Source organism: Stegostoma tigrinum, chromosome 12, assembly GCF_030684315.1.
Source record: "Stegostoma tigrinum isolate sSteTig4 chromosome 12, sSteTig4.hap1, whole genome shotgun sequence".
NCBI lineage: Eukaryota > Metazoa > Chordata > Chondrichthyes > Orectolobiformes > Stegostomatidae > Stegostoma > Stegostoma tigrinum.
This window is the reverse complement of record NC_081365.1, coordinates 59055248-59074822: the sequence shown is the minus strand read 5'-3', so window position 1 is coordinate 59074822 and position 19575 is coordinate 59055248. Positions and strand designations below refer to the sequence as shown.

The 19575-nt window shown below is 42.5% G+C and overlaps 1 protein-coding gene across 1 annotated transcript in view; it reads left to right on the top strand.

Annotated features, from left to right (window-relative positions):
* The window catches only part of LOC125456902 (cilia- and flagella-associated protein 47-like), a 478989-nt gene that overhangs the window by 386574 nt on the left and 72840 nt on the right, over window positions 1-19575 (top strand). Inside the window, exon 60 of the mRNA XM_048540417.2 lies at window positions 12762-12856. Coding sequence (XP_048396374.2) covers window positions 12762-12856 — 95 coding nt within the window. The remainder of the gene's footprint in view (window positions 1-12761; window positions 12857-19575) is intronic.

The following is a 19575-nucleotide window of genomic DNA, read 5'->3' as shown; positions in this document are numbered from 1 at the left end:
TATGTCATACTTGGATTAATGTAAGAAGTTCCGACCACCATGCTTAGAAGGGTGATCTTGGAAGTAATGTAGTATGGATTAACAAGAATTTAACAAGATTAACAAGAATTTGACCTTCAAGGATTAAATTACAAAGGGAGATTACACAAACTAAGCTTGTGCCCCGGAAATCAAATGGTTATCAACAACAACTTGTATTCAAGATAATAAAATGTGAGGCTGGATGAACACAGCAGGCCCAGTAGCATCTCAGGAGCACAAAAACTGATGTTCTGGGCTTAGACCCTTCATCAGAGCGGGGGATGGGGAGAGGGTTCTGGAATAAACAGGGAGAGAGGGGGAGGCGGACCGAAGATGGAGAGAAAAGAAGATAGGTGGAGAGGAGAGTATAGGTGGGGAGGTAGGGAGGGGATAGGTCAGTCCAGGGAAGACGGACAGGTCAAGGAGGTGGGATGAGATTAGTAGGTAGGAAATGGAGGTGCGGCTTGAGGTCGGAGGAAGGGATGGGTGAGAGGAAGAACAGGTTAGGGAGGCAGAGACAGGCTGGGCTGGTTTTGGGATGCAGTGGGTGGAGGGGATGAGCAGCGCTGGTTGGGTGATTCAGTGGGGGGAGGGGATGAGCTGGGCTGGTTGGGTGATGCAGTGGGGGGAGGAGACGAACTGGGCTGGTTTTGGGATGCGGTGAGGGAAGGGGAGATTTTGAAGCTGGTGAAGTCCACATTGATACCATTGGGCTGCAGGGTTCCCAAGCGGAATATGAGTTGCTGTTCCTGCAACCCCGCCACAACTGCCCCAAGAGGATCCCCCTCGTTGTCACACGCCACCCCACCAACCTCCGGATACAACGCATCATCCTCCGACACTTCTGTCATCTACAATCCGACCCCACCACCCAAGACATTTTTCCATCCCCACCCTTGTCTGCCTTCCAGAGAGACCACTCTCTCCGTGACTCCCTTCTTCACTCCACACTCCCCTCCAACTCCAACTCCACCACACCCGGCACCTTCCCCTGCAACCACAGGAAGTGCTATACTTGCCCCCACACCTCCTCCCTCACCCCTATCCCAGGCCCCAAGATGACTTTCCATATTAAGCAGAGGTTCACCTGCACATCTGCCAATGTGGTATACTGCATCCATTGTACCCGGTGTGGCTTCTTCTACATTGGGGAAACCAAGCGGAGGCTTGGGGACCGCTTTGCAGAACACCTCTGCTCGATTGGCAATTAACAACTGCACCTCCCAGTCGCGAACCATTTTAACTCTCCCTCCCATTCCTTAGACAACTTGTCCATTATGGGCCTCCTGCAGTGCCACAATGATGCCACCCGAAGGTTGCAGGAACAGCAACTCATATTCTGCTTGGGAACCCTGCAGCCCAATGGTATCAATGTGGACTTCACCAGCTTTAAAATCTCCCCTTCCCCCACTGTATCCCAAAACTAGCCCAGCCTGTCTCTGCCTCCCTAACCTGTTCTTCCTCTCACCCATCCCTTCCTCCCACCCAAGCCGCACCTCCATTTCCTACCTACTAACCTCATCCCACCTCCTTGACCTGTCCATCTTCCCTGGACTCCCTATCCCCTCCCTACCTCCCCACCTATACTCTCCTCTCCACCTACCTTCTTTTCTCTCCATTTTCGGTCCGCCTCCCCCTCTCTCCCTATTTATTCCAGAACCCTCTCCCCATCCCCCTCTCTGATGAAGGGTCTAAGCCCGAAACCTCAGTTTTTGTGCTCCTGAGATGCTGCTTGGTTCTGCTGTGTTCATCCAACTTCACACTTTATTATCTTGGATTCTCCAGCATCTGCAGTTCCCATTATCTCTGATACAACTTATATTCAAGTTGTCATTTGGGAGCACAGAATGTAAATCTTGCTGAAAAAGGCACATTTTATTGAAGATTTTCCTCTTGCACTTAGGGCATTTCACAAGAATACAATTTCAAGGGGAAAACAAATATTTATACAGCATGAAAGAGGACAGCACTGATAGATACTGATAGTTTGGCAAATTGGTTCTAATTTATATCAGGATTGATATATACGATGCACCATTCATGCTAATCGACAGTTAACAGTCATGATTTTTAAAATTTACAAACCAGGCAGGGTGATTCTGATTTGTCATCTTTTTTTTGACTTGAAACAGGCATAGTACATGTACATGATCTTTCTGTCTGCAGAAGAATCAGGCCTTGTTTATTAATATATGCAGCTTCTAGTAAAGAGAAATGCAACATGCTGCAAGTCTTACTTCAATAGTCTGGGATAAAGACCATTAGGTCCTGGAGAGTTATCAGCTTCTGGCCCTGTTAATTTCAGTACAAACTTCTTATTAATGTTAGTTTCCTTCAACTTGTCATCCTGTCAAGCTAATTGGATCTCTAATTCTGTTTGATTTCTGGTATCATCCTCCATGAAAATATGCACGAAGTAATTGTTTAACTTCTCTGCATTTCTCTATTCCCCATTATAAATTCTCCTGACTCTGCCTTTCACGGAGCCACATTCATTTTAGCCAAACATTTTCCTTTCTATAACAGTAGAAGCTTTTACAGGCTGCTTTTATGTTATTTTGCGAGGATGCATTCATAATTTTTATTCCCTTTCCTTAAATTCCTGGAAATCCTTCAGTTGTATTCTATAAAGGTCAAAATCATCATCATAACTGTTATCTATGGCTACTTTGTGGACCTTTCATTTTAATCTAACATAACCCTGAACTTCCTTGACCACTTGTGTTTTAACAACCTTTCGAGTTTTTGACCATTGCATAGTTTTTATTCAGTCAGGGGACATTGGTGTTCTGGCTGCCCTGCATTTATTGCCTGTCTTTCGTTGCCCTTGAGAAGATGGTGGTGAGTTTCCTTCTTGAATTGCTGTAGCCCATGTGCTGTGGGTTGACCCACGATGTTGTTAGTTGTTGTAAGTCATTTAATATCTCTTTAAAAACTACCACATTGCCCATATACAGAATTCATGGATTCACAGAGTCAGGCAAGATGGAAACAGTCCCTTTGGTCTAACCTGTCCATGCCAACTAATTTTCCCAAACTAAACTAGTCCCATTTTCTTGCATTTGGCCCGTATCCCTGTAAACTTTTTTTCATTCTTTGGTGGGCTGTGGCTCAGTGGTTACCACTGCTGCCTCACAGCACCAGGGACGCGAGTTCAACTCCAGCCTTGGGTGACTGTCCGTGTGGAGTTTGCACTTTGTTTTCACAGTTTCCTTCCAGGATGCTCTGGTTTCCTCCCACAGTTCAAAAGATGTGCAGATTATGTGGTTTGGACATGCTCAATTGCCCAGAGTGTCCAAGGATGTGCAGGTTGGTGGATTAATCATGCAAAATGCAGGATTACAGGGATAGCCTCGGAGCTGGAACTGGGTGGGATGCTCTTTGGAGGGTCAGTGTGGACTCGATGGGCTGTCTTCTGCACTGTAGGGCTTCTGTGAGTCATGTACCTGTCCAAATGTCTTTTAAATGTAGTAACTGTACCTGCATCCACCACATCCTCTGGCAGATTATTCCATATACGAGCCACCTCTGTTTGAAAAATTTGCCCCCAAGTACCATTTAAATCTTTCTGCTCTCACCTTAAAATTATGCTATCTAGTTTTGAACTCTCCAACTCTAGAGAAAAGATCTTTGCTATTTACCTTATCTATACCCCTCCTTATTTTATCAATCTCTACAAGGTCACCCCTCAACCTCCTATCAGCCTCTCCTTCTAACTCAAACCCTCCGGTCCTGGCAATATTCTTGTCAATCTTTTCGATACTCTCTCCAATTTAATAATATCCTTCCTATAGCAGGGCAATTGGAACAGTAGTCTGTGCTCCAAAAGTGGCCTCACTGTTCCAATTCCTATACTCAATGGTCTGAGCAATGAAGTCAAGCATGCCAATGCCTTCTTTATCACCCTGTCTGCCTGTGATGTAACTGTGTACCTGAATACTTAGAGGTCTGTGTTTGACAACACTACCCAGGGCTCGAGCATTAACTAAAAACCAGAAGAGCTGTGGATGCTGTAAAACAAAGTTGCTGGAAAAGCTCAGCAGGTCTGGCAGCATCTGTGAAGGAGAAAACAGAGTTAACATTTCGGGTCCAGTGACCCTTCCTCAGAACTGATGGTGGCTGGAAAAATGTCAGTTTATATGCAGAAAACAGGGAGGTAGATGGGTTAGGGAGTAAATGATAGGATACAGCCCAAAGAGAGAGAAAGATAGTTGGACAGACACAGGAGTTGCGAACGATCTGGATGCGACTGTGAATAGTTGTTAATGGGGACTGTTAGTGACTAACAACAGGGGTTGTGTAATGGGAGGCTATGCAATAACAAGGCCTGGTGTGTGGGATAGGGAGCTGGGACATGGGAGAATTTCACCCCTAAAATTATTGAACTCAGTATTGAGTCCGGAAGGCTGTAGGGTCCCCACGTGGAAAATAAGATGCTGTTCCTTCAGCTTGCATTGGGCTTCACTGGAACACTGCAGCAAGCCAGAGACAGAGATGTTGGCCAGGGAGCAGGGTGATGCATTAAGTGGCAGTCAACAGGTAGCTCAGGGTCTTTTTTGCGAACAGAATGTAGATGTTCTGCAAAGCGGTCGCCAAGTCTATGCTTTGCTTCCCCAATGTAGAGGAGACCACATTATGAGCAGTCACATTTTCTGCGTATAAACTGACGTTTTCTTGAGGAGTTAAGTGCCTGTTCCTGTTCCTATGCTCCTTGTGGGTGAAAGAATTAAGGTCTGAAGTAAAGATTAGATACTTGGGCCTCATTTACGATTAGAATAAGCATTTGATAACTAGGAAGAGAATTCATTTTCCTGATTTCTTTCAGGAATTCACTGTTGACTTTAAGAAGTCAAGGATATTAAAAACTGTAATATTGACGAACCATCTCTAGATGTCTTTAGCAAGGTTTCTGATATAAAAATACATTACTTGCTTATTTTATCAGTGACATCTTGTGGCAGAAGGTCAATATGACAACAAACTGTGTCAGGTCTATTTCAGCTTTCAGTGCTTTTTGTGAATGGTTTTACTATAATAGCAAACATTTTTAGTGTTGGAGAATAAAGCACTTTCCACTTAGACTATGCAGTGTCACTATCAACTACTCCCAGATCGAGAAAGTCCAGTACTGAGCAAACGTTCCATTTTCCCTGCTCAAGCTATTTGCTTCAACTCTATCTAAAGACCAATTTTTCCCTGACTAAACATCAATAGGTGACCTACTTCTGGCTTCTATTAATGATCAGTCACTTAAGAAGCCCAATAACACTCAAGAAGCTTGACACCATCCAGGCCAAAGCAGTTTGTTTGATTGAACTGCATCCACACCCTCTGATTCTGACACTCAATAGCAGCAGTGTGTATTATCTACAAGATGCATTGCAGAAATTCATCAAAAATCCTTAGACATCACCTTCCAAACCCACAGCCTCTTCTGTTTAGAAGGGTGCATGTTCCCAATATGTGTTACAAGTTCCCCTCCAAGCCACTCATCATCCTAACTTGGAAATACATGACTATTCCTTCACTGCCACTGGGTCAAAATCCTGGAATTCCCTCCCTCAGGGGCATTGTGGGTCTCCCCAAAGCACATGGACTGCAGTCGTTCAAGAAGGTAGTGTATCACCATCTTCTCAAGGGCAATTGGATCTAGGCAATAAGTGCTGGACAGCCAGTGATACCCACATCCAACAAGTGTATATAAAAACATCTTGATTCCTTCTTAAAATGTAGCTGTAAAAGGAAATGCTACAAAGAGATTTTGTTGGCCTGGATTTTGCAGTCAGCAGTGAAGCAATAAAGCATGCCATTCACCATGAAGGAAGCCTCCCACAAAGATGCTTTTTGCATGGATTTTACCCTTCCTAACAAACATTTAAATCTGATAAAAACTGAAAGAATTACAGATGTTGGAAATCAGAAACAAAGGCAGAAATTTGCTGGGAAAGCTCAGCAGGTCTGGCAGCATCCGTGAAGAGAAATGAGATTTAACACTTCAATTCCAGTAACCTGGTCTTGGAACCAGAAGTAAGAGATAACACAGCGCAGACCTGCAGGAACACAGCAGGCCAGGTAGCATCAGAAGACCAGGAAAACTGATGTTTCGGGTCGAGACTCTTCTGAAGGGCCATTTCTGAAGAAGAGTTCCAACCCGAAATGTCAGTTTTCCTGCCCCTCTGATGCTGCCTGGCCTGCTGTGTTCCTCCAGCTCCACACTGTGTTATCTCTGACTCCAGCATTTGGAGTTCTTACTATCTTGGAACAAGATGTGTTCTGAAGAAGGATCACCGGACCTGAAATGTTAAGTTTGAATCTGATGCTTGATGTCCAACAGCAGAGATCAAGTAGGGAAAAAAAATCTAATGCTTGTATTGTGGAAGACACTCATTGTTTGGTATTTTTATCCGTCCACTGGCCCATTATTTACTGGAAAGGGAAGTTCCAAAATAGCTGGACATATGCCTGCTGATAGTGGGGAACCAGATCAACAGGGCATCTGAGTGAAACCCTGGTGAATGTCTGGACCAACAGGCAGTGCCCTTAAACAATGATATTTAAGGACTGAGAAAGAAAAAAGAAACATAGGAAAGAAATTTAACAATTAATATTTTAAAAATCTTCGGTAATAGCTTCTTACAAGTCATTCCCTAATAGATTCCTTTAACTTTGATTCTGAATTGCCATGGCTTGTAATCATAGGGTTCATGGCCAATAAAAATGGGACAATGGGCAACCTTATATCAAGTTTGAAGAATGAAAATGTTGTGTCTATTGTTATCACAACAGCATTTTAGCCTGTTTTGGCACACACATAATTAATTTAGCCTTTACACCTGATTAGAATCACAACAAAATGCTCTCGTGGACCCCTTTGGTTATCTTCTTCTATGAGTCACAAGAAGGGAATAGGAATTGGGTGGCTTGGCAATTGAAAGACTATGCCTTTAGCAGGGAATGAAGGGGTTTGCAAGTAGTGGAGGATAATTTTTCCAAAACTAATAGGCAAAAATAATGGAACATTTTTTTAAAGTGTCTGTCCCATGACATTGCAGAAAGTGTGACCAGCTGTAGCTCCTCACAGAACATGTTGGTCAGCTGGAGAAGCAGCTGGACACACTACAGTGCTTACAGGGGGCAGAGAGAACGATAGACACTAGGTACAGGGAGGAGTCACACTGCAGGTTCAGTCAGGTAGATGGGTGATCGCTAGGAGAGGAAGGCAGGTCATGCAAGAGTCTTCTGCAGCTATTCCCCTCTCAAATAAGTGTACCGCTTTGGATACCATCGGAAGGTCGTCGGGTGATAGCCTCTCAGGAGCTAGGCCTGACTGGCGCTTTTACTGTGGCACCACAATTAGTTCTGCTGTAGAGCAGGTGCAGCAAGTTCCAGGCAAACAATAGTTGGAGGTGACTTGATAGTCGGGGGCACAAATGGGCATTTCTGTGGTAGTGACCGAGACTCAAGGATGGTGTGCTGTCTCCTGGGCCCTGGATGCCTCTGCGCGAGTACTGGACATCTGAAATGGAAGGGAAAACAGAAGTCATTATCTACATTGACACAAATGACATAAGTAGGAAGAAGGAAGAGGCCCTACAAGGACAATTCATGGAGTTAGATAGGGAGCTAAAAAGCTAGACTATCTGGGTAGTAATCTCAGCATGGGTGTGGGAGCCAGAACAACAGGCCAGCCAGCGCAGAGATTGAGGGACAAAAGAGAAACTGAGATATAAGAGCAGAAAAAGAGCAGGCAGAGGGAAGTCTTGGGGCTCAGAGGGAGTGGAAGCCTGGAGTGCATTTACCTCAGTGCAAGAAGTATAACAGGTAAGATAGATGATCTAAGATCCTGGATTACTGCATGGAATTATGATGTTATTGCCATTACGAAGACATGGTTAAAGGAGGGATGTGATATCGCTGGTTTAGATGGGATAAAAAGGGAAACAAAAGTGATGGGGGAGTAGCATTGCTGATTAGGGATCACATCACAGCTGTGTTGGGGGAGGACTCATCAGAGGAATCTTGCAGTAAAGCTTTACAGGTAGACCTCAAGAGTAGGAAGGGTGAAATCACAATATTGGGAGTTTTCTATTGATCCCCCAACAGCCCATGGGAGACAGAGGAGCAGATATGTAATCACATATTGAAAAGGTATGAAAAAAGCAGAGTAGCTGTGGTGGGTGACTTCAACTTTTCTCTTATTGACTGGGAATCCCTTACGGCCAGGGTATCAGATGGAGAACGATTTGTTAGACGTAAAAAACCAAAAGAACTGCAGATGCTGTAAGTCAGGAACGAAAACAGAAGTTGCTGGAAAAACTCAGCAGATCTGTTTAAAAAAAAGAATCAGGGTTAACATTTCGGGTCCAGTGAGTTCTGAGGAAGGGTCACTGGACCCAATTTGTTAGAAGTGTGCAGGAGGGTATTTTTAGACAGTATGTTGACAATCCAACCAGAAAGGAGGCCATACTAAACTTGATATTAGGTAAGGGGCTAGGACAGTTGATCAGTGTTTCAGTAGGAGAGTATTTTGAGTTTAGGGACCATATTTCCGTAAGATTTCTGGTAGTCATGGATAAGGATAAGAGTGGCTCTCCATTGATGATGCTTAATTGTTTAAGGGCCAATTATGTCCAAATTAGACTGGCACTGGGAAATGTGGACTGGAGCAATTATTTAAAGGCAATTCTACATCTGGCATGTGGGAGGCTTTTAAAGACCTGTCGATTGAAGTGCAGGACATGTATGCCCCTGCAAGATTGAAGGATAGGAATCGGAGGATTCAGGATGACAAAGGAAATTGTAAGCTTAATGAAAAAGAAAAAGGAAGAATAGGTTAGGTCTACAAACTGATGAAGTCCTTGAGGACGACAGAGAAATTAGGAAGGAACTTAAATGTGGAATTAGGAAGACTAAAACGGGAAACGAAATGTCTTCAGCAAACAGGATCAAGGAGAATCCCAAGGCTTTTTATGCATATATTAGAAGAAAGAGGGTAGCAAGGGAAAGAGTAGGGCCCCTCAAGGACAAAGGAACCGTAGGAAGTGAGAGAGATCCTTAATGCGTACTTTGTATTAGCATTCACCAAGGAGAAAGAGATGACTCATATTGAGGTCAGAGAAGGCCAATATATTGAAGGAGGAAGCTTTGGGTATCCTAAATTGTATTAAGGTAGACTGGGCCAGATGGGGTCTAACCCAGGTTCCTGGGACAGGCAAGGGAAAAAAAGAAGCTGGGACATTAACAGTTATCTTCACATCCTCTTTGACCACAGGTGAGGTTCCAGAGGGCTGAAGATTAGAATGTTGTTCCTTTTGTTGTTTAGAAAAATGAAGTAGGGATAATGCAGGAAATTATAGGATGGTGAGCCTGACATCTGTAGTGGGGAAGCCCTTGGACAAGATACTGAAGAACAAGACGTATGCGCATTCGGAAGAAAATGGACTGGTTAGTGTCAAGCAGCATGGTTTTGTATGAGGAAGGTCACATCTTACCAACCGATTGAATTCTGTTTTAGAGGTGACAGAGATAATTGAGGGAAGGGCTGTGGATGTAGTTTATATGGAACTTAGTGAGGCATTTGATAAAGTTCCATTTGGCAGATTGGCACAAAAACTAAAATCACATGTGATTCAGGGCGGTCTGGTTAGATAGGTACAAAACTTTCTTGTTATAGAAGACAGAGGGTAGCAGTGGAAGGGTGTTTTTCAGATTGGAGACAGGTAACTAGTGGTATTCCACGGGGATTGTCTGTTGGTTGTAATATATATAAGCCACCTGGAGGAAAATTAGTAAGTTTGCAGATGACACAAAGATTGGTGGAGTTGTAGATAGTGCAGACGATTGTGAAAGGATCCAACAGGATATTGGTAGGTGACTTGGGCACAGAAATGGCAGACAGAGATTGATCCAGATAAATGTGAGGTGATCAGAGATAATGGGAACTGCAGATGCTGGAGAATCCAAGATAACAAAGTGTGAAGCTGGATGAACACAGCAGGCCAAGCAGCATCTCAGGAGCACAAAAGCTGACATTTCAGGCCTAGACCCTTCATCACGTCTGATGAAGGGTCTAGGCCCAAAACGTCAGCTTTTGTGCTCCTGAGATGCTGCTTGGCCTGCTGTGTTCATCCAGCTTCACACTTTGTTATCTTAAATGTGAGGTGACATGTTTTTGAAGATCAAATTTAGATGTGAATTATACTGTAAATGGCAGAACTCTTAGGAACATTAACATACAGACAAATCCGGGTGTTACAGTTCTCTAAAAGTGACAACACAGGTGGCCAAGGTGATTAAGAAGGCACAAGGCATGGGGTACAAGCATTGGAAAACCATATTGCAGCCATATAAAACCCTTGTTAGGCTGCATTTGGAGTATTATGTGGTGTTTTGGTTGCCACACTATGTGAATGATGTGGAAGCCTTAGAGAGAGTGCAGGGAAGGTCCGTTGAGATGTTAGTCAGTCTCAAGGGCACGAGAAAAGGTTAAAAAGACTAGGGTTGTTTTCACTAGAAAGACTGCAGCTGAGAGGAGACCTGATGGAGGTTGACAAAACTATGAGAGACATAGATAGGGTGGATCGTCAGAGGCTTTTTTCCCAGGGTCAATTACAAGGAAGCACAGATTCAAGTTCAGAGGGGGAACGTTTAAGGGAGATGTGCAAGGGAAGTTTTTCACGTGTGGTAGGAGCCTGGAATGCACTGCCACAAAGGTAGTGGAAGCAGGCATGTTGGAGACATTTAAGAGGCATCTGGATGGTTATATGAAGAGGGAGGGATTAGCGGGATATGGACTGAATAAAAGCAGAAGGTTTGTTATTTGGAGATGATGGGAACTGCAGATGCTGGCGAATCCAAGATAACAAAGTGTGGAGCTGGATGAACACAGCAGGCCAAGCAGCATCTTAGGAGCACAAAAGCTGATGTTTGATAAAGGGTCCAGGCCCGAAACGTCAGCTTTTGTGCTCCTAAGATGCTGCTTGGCCTGCTGTGTTCACCCAGCTCCACAGGTTTGTTTTTTAGTTTAGTTAGGGCATGATGATTGGCAGACATGGAGGGCCAAAGGGCCCATTCCTGTGCTATACTTTTCTTTTGTTCTTTGTTCTTTGTTCTTGTTCTTATTATTATCTAAGTGTTTCAGGTTACACGGGGGATATTTTATGGTACATCGATAACTTGGAAGCAATTTGGAGTGGTGAAATACAAAAATTGTTTAAAAGCTATTCTGAAATATTTCCAAGACAGACATCAATAAGTTGGAACAATTTCTGAAGATCAAAAAAAAGTGTAGTGAAAGGCCAACAACGTAAATACCTTCTACCAGTATGCCCACTGCAAGCACAATGTTGAATCTATGTATCAGCTGAAGAAGTCTTGTTTGAAAACATCAGGACTTGCAAGTATTATGTCCCAAATCCCACTTCAATTTATGAATGATCATTGGTGGCAAATATTGTAAAGAAATCAAAAATAGTGGGCAATATGGTGGCACAGTGGTTAGCACTGCTGCCTCACAGTGCTAGGAACCTGCGTTCAAGTCCAACCTTGGGTGACTGTCTATGTGGCATTTGCGCATTCTCCTCATGTCTGTTTGGGTTCCTGTTAGGTGCTCTGGTTTCCTCCCACAGCCAAATGGTGTGCAGGCAAGGTGCATTTGCCATAGGAAATGCACGGATCGGTTGGGCAGTTAGGTCAGAGTGGGATGCTCTTCAAAGGGTCAGTGGTGACTTGATGGGCTGGATGGTCCCTTTTTTCACTGTAGGGAATCTATATAAATCTTACCTGTGACAAAGTAAATCATTGCAACAAGCTAGACAATATTTTAGCTTACTTCAATCAATTTTTACTGTATGTTTCTGATATTTTAGTGTCACTGGTTGGCTTTTTATCATTCAGATTGTGGTTTTCTGTGACTTTCTGGTTATGTCTGCACTTATGTCTCAATCTTTATTTTCTTTTCTTGTTTCTTTGACCATTGTGTTATGACAATTCTTCCAATTCTTTTCTTTTATCGTTCCTTTCTTTTGGCATGGTGAATGACAGGCTTTTGATGGTAGGAATTATATATCAACATGGAAGGAAGTACATGTCATCATGGATTCATCCATGGGTCTCGGAAGACTTTGTGTAATGGGTAAGGAGGTTGGGGAGGGAGGGAGGAAGGAAGGGGTGATTGGATTTGTTTGACTAGGATGAATAGCTCAGTCATCAGATGAAAAATGGACATGAAGATATGTGTGTGTGCGCACACACACACACACACGTGCACACACGCGTGTACACACACACACACACACACACACACACACACGTGCTCTTTCTCCCTCTCTGTGTGAACTTTAGCCCAGTCCTCATCCTCCTTTCTTTAACACAACAGTCTCCTAAGCATATTTGTTACCTTTGCCAGTACTTTCGTTTTGAAAGTGGGCAGAAAATTGAATTGTCAGTAAATCACAATGATGACAAATAAGACTAAAAAAGGCATGGTTATGAACCCATCACTGTCTGCCCCTGGGATTTCAATCAGATGATTATGCAACTGGTCATTCATCAGATAAACAATCCACTTCAAAGATTACTGCCCAAGATATAAATATGAAAATTACCCCTCCCTCCTGACTTCTCAACTTAGTTGTGCTTCCAATTTAAACAATGAGATTGAAGAGTCTGAGGATTAAAACTTTAAGTTACTTGCTTTCAGTAAGTTTTACAAAGAAAAACTATGTCATTTTTTTGTTTAGTTTTTGTAGATCACAATGGGGAGGCATTTCTGGAATTCGATGGCTGTATCCAATTTATGGTATCCCTGAAACATTGTCCACAAAACTGTTGCCTGGTAAGTATGCAAAGGATATTTGCTTCCAACATTGTGTCACAAATCACATGTAAGCTGGTTAATCTACATGGAAGCAACCTGACTATTAAACTACACTGCAGCAGTTCAACTCATTTCCAAACCATTCACTTGGCATAAAGGGTGACAGCTCAAATTGATTTCATGAAATGTGATCTTCACTGGGGAATGTAGATTTCTGTGAAAAATGCAGACTTTTAAAATAAATGTGGACAAAGTGAGCAGCTCAGCTGGTCAACAATGCAGAAATACCTTTAAGTTGACACGCAGTTAGCCAGACTAGCTAGATACAAGAACTTTTGATCATCTTAAATCTTATATAGATGAATTACAGAAGGTTATTATACAAATTTCAATCTTTGTGTTTTCTCTTCGCTCAACTACATGATTTACAGTACTAAGTCCTGAATGTATATCTATGCAGAGATTAGCCTTTCTCTAAAACTGCACCTGGTAATGGCTTCTTATACTATTTCATGTCTTTACCATCAATCTTCTGCCAAAATTATGAGCTGAATTTTACATGCCCCCAATGGATGTATTTCTGGCAGGGTGCAGGGAAGCACATAAAATAGGCCAAGTAGCTAGCCAGGACGTCCACTCACTCACAAGCTGATTTGATAGTTAGTCAATAATTTCTGGTCACTTCAGCTTGTGCAGAAGCCTATTTTTCTTTGTCTACATCAAAACATCAACGGTGTGAGCAGTGAGATTTTTAATAATCTACATGAGGACTGACGGGAAGGAACAGGACAATTCATCACTTATTCAGGAATGCCACACGTGCAATGAGCTACGCTTCCCTACACACACTCCCCAAGCCCCCCACACACACCCTGACAAAAGGTTGCCATCAACCACCTTACTTCATTGACAACTACAAGAAATGACCTCCTCCCCGCCTTAAATCCCCAATCATAATTCCTTCAAGATCTTCCTGCTCTTCAAGCAGGGCCCGCCACTGAACTCTTGCACTTGCACGAATAATTAATTGACAGCCTCTGAGCATGGGACTTCCTCCCACTGAGTGGAATTCCCACTGCCCACTAATTTAGCCTCCCCGTGACACATCATGGCTGTGCAGCAGACTTTTGTTTCAATATATGCTTCATATAACATCAATTTTTAATTTTATTTTTTTAAATATTTAAGGGTATGGAATAAAACAGGTAAACAGAGCTGTGATGCACATCAGATATGATATTTTTGAATAGCAGAATAGCTCAAAGGACTACCCTTTTTCCTTTGTCAGTGCCAATGAATTCAACTTCACAACAATTCTTCTATTCACCACAAGACAAACCTCAGTGCCTCATACCCCAAACAATCTCACAGCAGCACTTACTGGCACTCAATCAATTGTTACATGCCATGGAGAATTCCAAATTTTTCCTATTCTTTGCGGAAATGTTTCGTGATTTTAACCCTAGACAAGTCAAAGTATTTTGACAATGCCTGTTCATCCTAGAATCTCTGGAAACAGATTTTGTCAACTGTCCAATCAGTTTCCCTTATTATTAAGGTATGTAGTTGAAAATAAATTTAAGATATTTGGCTGGACAAATAGACACAGTGACTGAAAAAAATTCAAGGTAACATAGGTTGCATTGGCAAAGAAGGCAAATTGCTTCAATAGTGTCACTGAGTCTATGATAGTTTCAGGGAGAGCTGAAGTTACCCAGTTTGAGGGTATAAAAAGTATTGATTTTGAACACCTACAGTTAGAGTGGAATTGCCCAAAGGAAACAAGCTTTTGTTCTCTCTCTTTTACTCTGAAACCCATATCATCAAAGTTTGTGAATTTAAATGCACTGGAAGAATTCATCACTGCAAGTGGAGGGTTCCTAAAAGAGAAGTCTGAGCGTATCTAGAAATGTGGAATGCAACCAGCCAGAACTGATCCAGGAAGAAACACCACTGTCAACATCTTATGCAGAAAGTTACAGACCAGCATTTGGACAATCTGGTGAATATTATTGTCAGTGTGTGGTTTTTCTCCAAGAATATTTGTATATTTATTTTCCTTTCTACCATTTTTTGCACATTATGCTCTAACTTGGCCTTGTGCCATTGAAGCATGACTTGAAGTTCCTTGTATCCTAATCCTCTTAATGTATATGGCAGCGTTCTATTTGCATAAGTTTGTTTGGATCTCTACTGTATCTAGTTTTGTATCATTTTCAAATGAGGCCATTAAATCTGTTATGGTCCATCTGGCAGTTCTTCATTTTTGGAATTCCAGAGTTTACTGACCTATGTTCCTACTGCTACTATTTGCTAAGAATGATCCTTGCGGGTATTGTACCCCTTGAAACAGCTTGGCATATTTTCTGCTGCCCATCAACATGACTAACTAATTACTAACCTTCAGCTTTGCATCGTCAGAATTGAGCCCTTCAGCAGCTGGGTGAGAAAACCCTGTCTTGGCCCTTGTCTTCATTCTGCAAGCGTTTACTTTGCTGCAATCATTTTTGTGTAGTTTACATGAAAGTTCAGCCAGTGTTTAAAGAATAGTAGGCTAGCTGCTTCATGCCCTCTGCAAACATTGCTGCTGGGGCCTCCTACGTGTGTAAAGTTTGGCAGCGGCATTTAGGAGCAGATAGCAGTGCTGGAGTCGCACCAATTAACACCACATTCAGACACAAGTAGTAAGTACTTATATTTTGTTTGTTGCCTAATTTGATGTAATCACAACTCATACCCAAAAATAATTGTGCTGTCCAAATTCTACTTTTACCTGTTTTGCCTGAGTTGAATTTTTTAACTGATAATGGTTTTGATCTGTTGCATACAGCTTTTAAAATTTTCATTCCCAGCAACACACATAGCATTTCTCCTCGAAATTGGGCTTGTAAACTTAATCTTGTTCCAATAATAGTGATTTGAAGAACTAACCTGAAAACAAAAATCAGACCATTGAAAATTAAATTTTATTTCAGGCAGTCATGCTATCTCGTCAGAAGCAGATGTGTATAATCAGAGATAGTCGTCATTGTTTGAAGAAATGTAATCATTTCCTATCATTTTCATAACCAGTGGTTTGGCTATGGTAGACATTTGAAAGCCTTCTGCTCACAGGATTCACCTGATTTGTAGCCACAACTGAAGTTCTATTGACAAAGTTAGCTCAAAAAACTAACTTGTACCTCACCTTTGTGCGATACAGAGTATGAATCTTTTTCAAATAAGCAATGATAGGAAGAAATGGACACTTCAAAAGTCTCAAATGCTCAGGCCCAGATTTTCTGATGGCCAGACAGCTGCTATTTCAGTGTACTTTGGGATTTCCCACTGTGGTAGAGTCTAAAGGAATTGCCTGGGAAATTTTATGATCCTGCTGTGCAATCCTAGGGCCCTGGAGCTCTCTGAGACTTTTGGAGAGGCGGGGGCCCCAATGAAATCAAGTAAAATATTTACTTCGGAAATGTTAGACTATTAAACACATTTAGACTCAGTTAAAAGACCTCAGATGGTGGTGTTTCCCCACTGCACCTTGGTGGCAGCTGCATTAAGACTTGGGGCCTCCCTCACATGTAGTCCTGGACTTTGGAATGTGACAGCCTGCAATATTCGGTCGAGGTCAACTCGTTCTGGAAGAGCAACAAATTTCAGCAGTCTAAAGAGCATCGTTCATCGAGTTGATGGTCTTCCCGGAGCAGTCGATTTTTGTCTCTGTGAACGTCCCAGGGAACAGACCAGAGAGCACAGAGTCCTGTGTTATGGAGCTGCTCAGGACGAACCTCGACAAAAACCATTGCATCTTTCTCCAGACTTCCTTTGCAAAGGCACATTCCAGAAGGAGATGTGTGAAAGCCTCTACCACCCACCCTCCCATCACAGCCACTTTAAGGGTGGTGTGTGGTGGCATGTGTCTGGGGGTATGCGAAGGATCTTGTAGGTAGTGCCTGGCTCACCACCAGCCAAACGATGTCTTGGTGCTTGTTGGAAAGTTCTGATGCAAGGACGCAGAATACTGACCACTTCCTGATAGACTTGTCGTCCAACCTGTTTTCCTTTGCCGATTTCTCCATGAAGGCCAGGTGATACAGAATGGTCTCGCTCCTTGGACTGTTGCATGGCGCTGAGGCCAATCCCATCCTTCGCAGCATCAGGGACAGATAGAACCTCAGTACGTAGTGATGCTAGGTGTTTGTGTATGGAGGAACTACATTCAATTTGACGCAGCCACACACAAAGGTGGCCATCAGGATGAGAGAGGGATTTGGTATATTCTTTCACCCACCCTACCATCATCCCCGGCCTTATCTAGTGCTTTGTACATGGTGTCCCTGCAGACACAGTCCATCCTAAACCTTGAGGTGAAGTAGAAGATGGCCCAGGTGACTGAAATGGGGCAGGTTCGGAGAATGGACCAGACCTGCACTAAGTACGACAGAGAGAGTACCTCACACATGAGAGGTGCTCCCAAAAGCCCAGTTTCTGCCACACCTTAGCAATACGCTCCTCCCAAATTTTCCAACCCAAACAAAACCTTTTTGAGGGCTGCCAGAATCAGAAGTTTCTGAAGGAGGCCTGATCAGAATCTGCTCTCAACTATGCAGAGCTCCCTTCTTTCATTAACACGAAGGGCCAGCGTGGCTATCTGTGTGAGATTACCATTCCTTTCAAAATTTGGCCCAATGTTTTGAACAAGATAGCCAAATAAATTAGCTTACATTTGAGAAATTAGAAATTTGCACTTTACTTATCACAATCAAGAATCATAGGAAAATAACTGTTCCCACGGTAAGATTTGTTTAATGCTCTTTTGTGTATTTAAAGTTAAATAAACCAGCTGTCAGTAGAGAGTTATTTCAATCAGTTTCCAGCAAAAGGAGGAAATGTCCTTGGGTTCCTTGTCACAATTCCTGAGTCCCATTATAATTTAATTAGAAATTGGCCAATAAACGATGCATCTGGGATCATGGAGGATGTGAGGTCAACTTATGAGAATGATTAATGATTCGCAACCGAAGAACTGTGCAACTCACTTCTGTAAGTGGGTTGGGCTCCTTTGAAAAATGTAGACCTGTAGTAATTTCATCAAAATTCACCAATTTAACTTTAAGTCCTGTGTCCATTGTCTGAAGATGCCACTGCCAACATGTAGCTTTCAAGCCAAATTTGCAGGCAAATTGACATCCCACATTGATGCTGATGGCACAGTTTTCTCTCATCACTTTTCTCATTCTCATTACTGTTAATTTTATATTAGTTGTATTCAGTTCTGTGTAGGTAGTAGGGATTAAGTGATGGTTCATTTAAATCCCTATGAAAAGACACAAGTTAGGTCGGAAATGTATGCTTGCAATGTGCGACTGTGAATAAAAGTGTGTAAATATCGATTGCAATTAAAACCATAAGACTGTAAGATATAGGAACATTATTAGGCCATTGGTACAGAGTCTACTCTGCCATTTGATCGTGACTGATACGTTTCTCAACCCCATTCTCCTGCCTTATCCCTGTAACACTTGATCCCCTTACTCATCAATAACCTATCTATCTCTGTCTTAAATACGCTCAATGACTTGGCCTCCACAGACCTCTGCAGCAATGATTTCCACGTGCTATTTAGTGTACCCAGATTCTTCAAGCAGCTACACAGCTGAGCAGCTTAGAGGGAACATTGAATGCACTAACTCTGTACTTTGGTAGGAAGAGAAGAGGTGTGGGCTATTTTCTAAACAGGGAAAGGCTTCGGAAATCTGAAGCACAAAGGGACTTGAGAATCTTGATTCAGGATTCTCTTACAGTTACAGTACAAGTTTAGTTGGCATTTATAAGGCAAATGTCATGTTAGCAATCATTTCAAGAACATTTGAATACATGAGTAGACAGATACTGCTCAGGCTATCTCAGGTTCTGATCAGAATGCATTTGGAATATTGTGAGCAGATTTGGGCCTCATATATCATGAAGGGTGAGTTCACATTGAAGGAGATTCAGATGACCTCTACAAGAATGATCCTGGAATGAAGCGTCTGTCCTATGTGGAGTAGTTGCGGACTCTGAGTCTATACTTGATTGAGTTGAGAAGGATGAGGGGGAACTGAATTGAAACTTACAGAGCACTGCAAGGCCTGGATAAAGTGAACATGGAGAAGATATTTCCAATGGTAGGAGACAGAATACACACAGAGGGAAGGGATGATCCTTTAGAACTGACATGAGGAGGAATTTCTTCAGCCACAGGGTGGTGAATCTCCTAGCCTGTCTAAGTCTTTCTGTAGTTTTTCCATTTCCTCAACGCTACCTGTCCCTCCACCCATCTTTGTGTCATCTGTAAACTGAGCTACAATGTCCTCGGTTCCTTTATCCAGATTGTCCATGTTTCATGCCAATAGTTTTGATACAAACATTGACCGCTGTGGAACTCCACTAGTCAATGCCTGCCATCTTGAAAAATATCCCTTTATCCCCACTCTTTACCCTCTACTAATCATCTAATCTTCTATCTACGCCAGTTGTGTGCTTTACTGATCAGCTTTCTGAAATATAGCAGCCATTGTCTAAATTATTACACAATATGTGCAACATTCAGGCCTGATAGACAATAAATTCCTTTAATTAAAAGTTTGCAATTCCAAAGTCTCTTCTGTGTTGGGTTTCTGCCACAAACACTTGCTCACACAGACAGACTCCACTTCTTTATCAAAATCAAAATGCACTGGATCCTGGAAATCCAAATAAAAACAGAA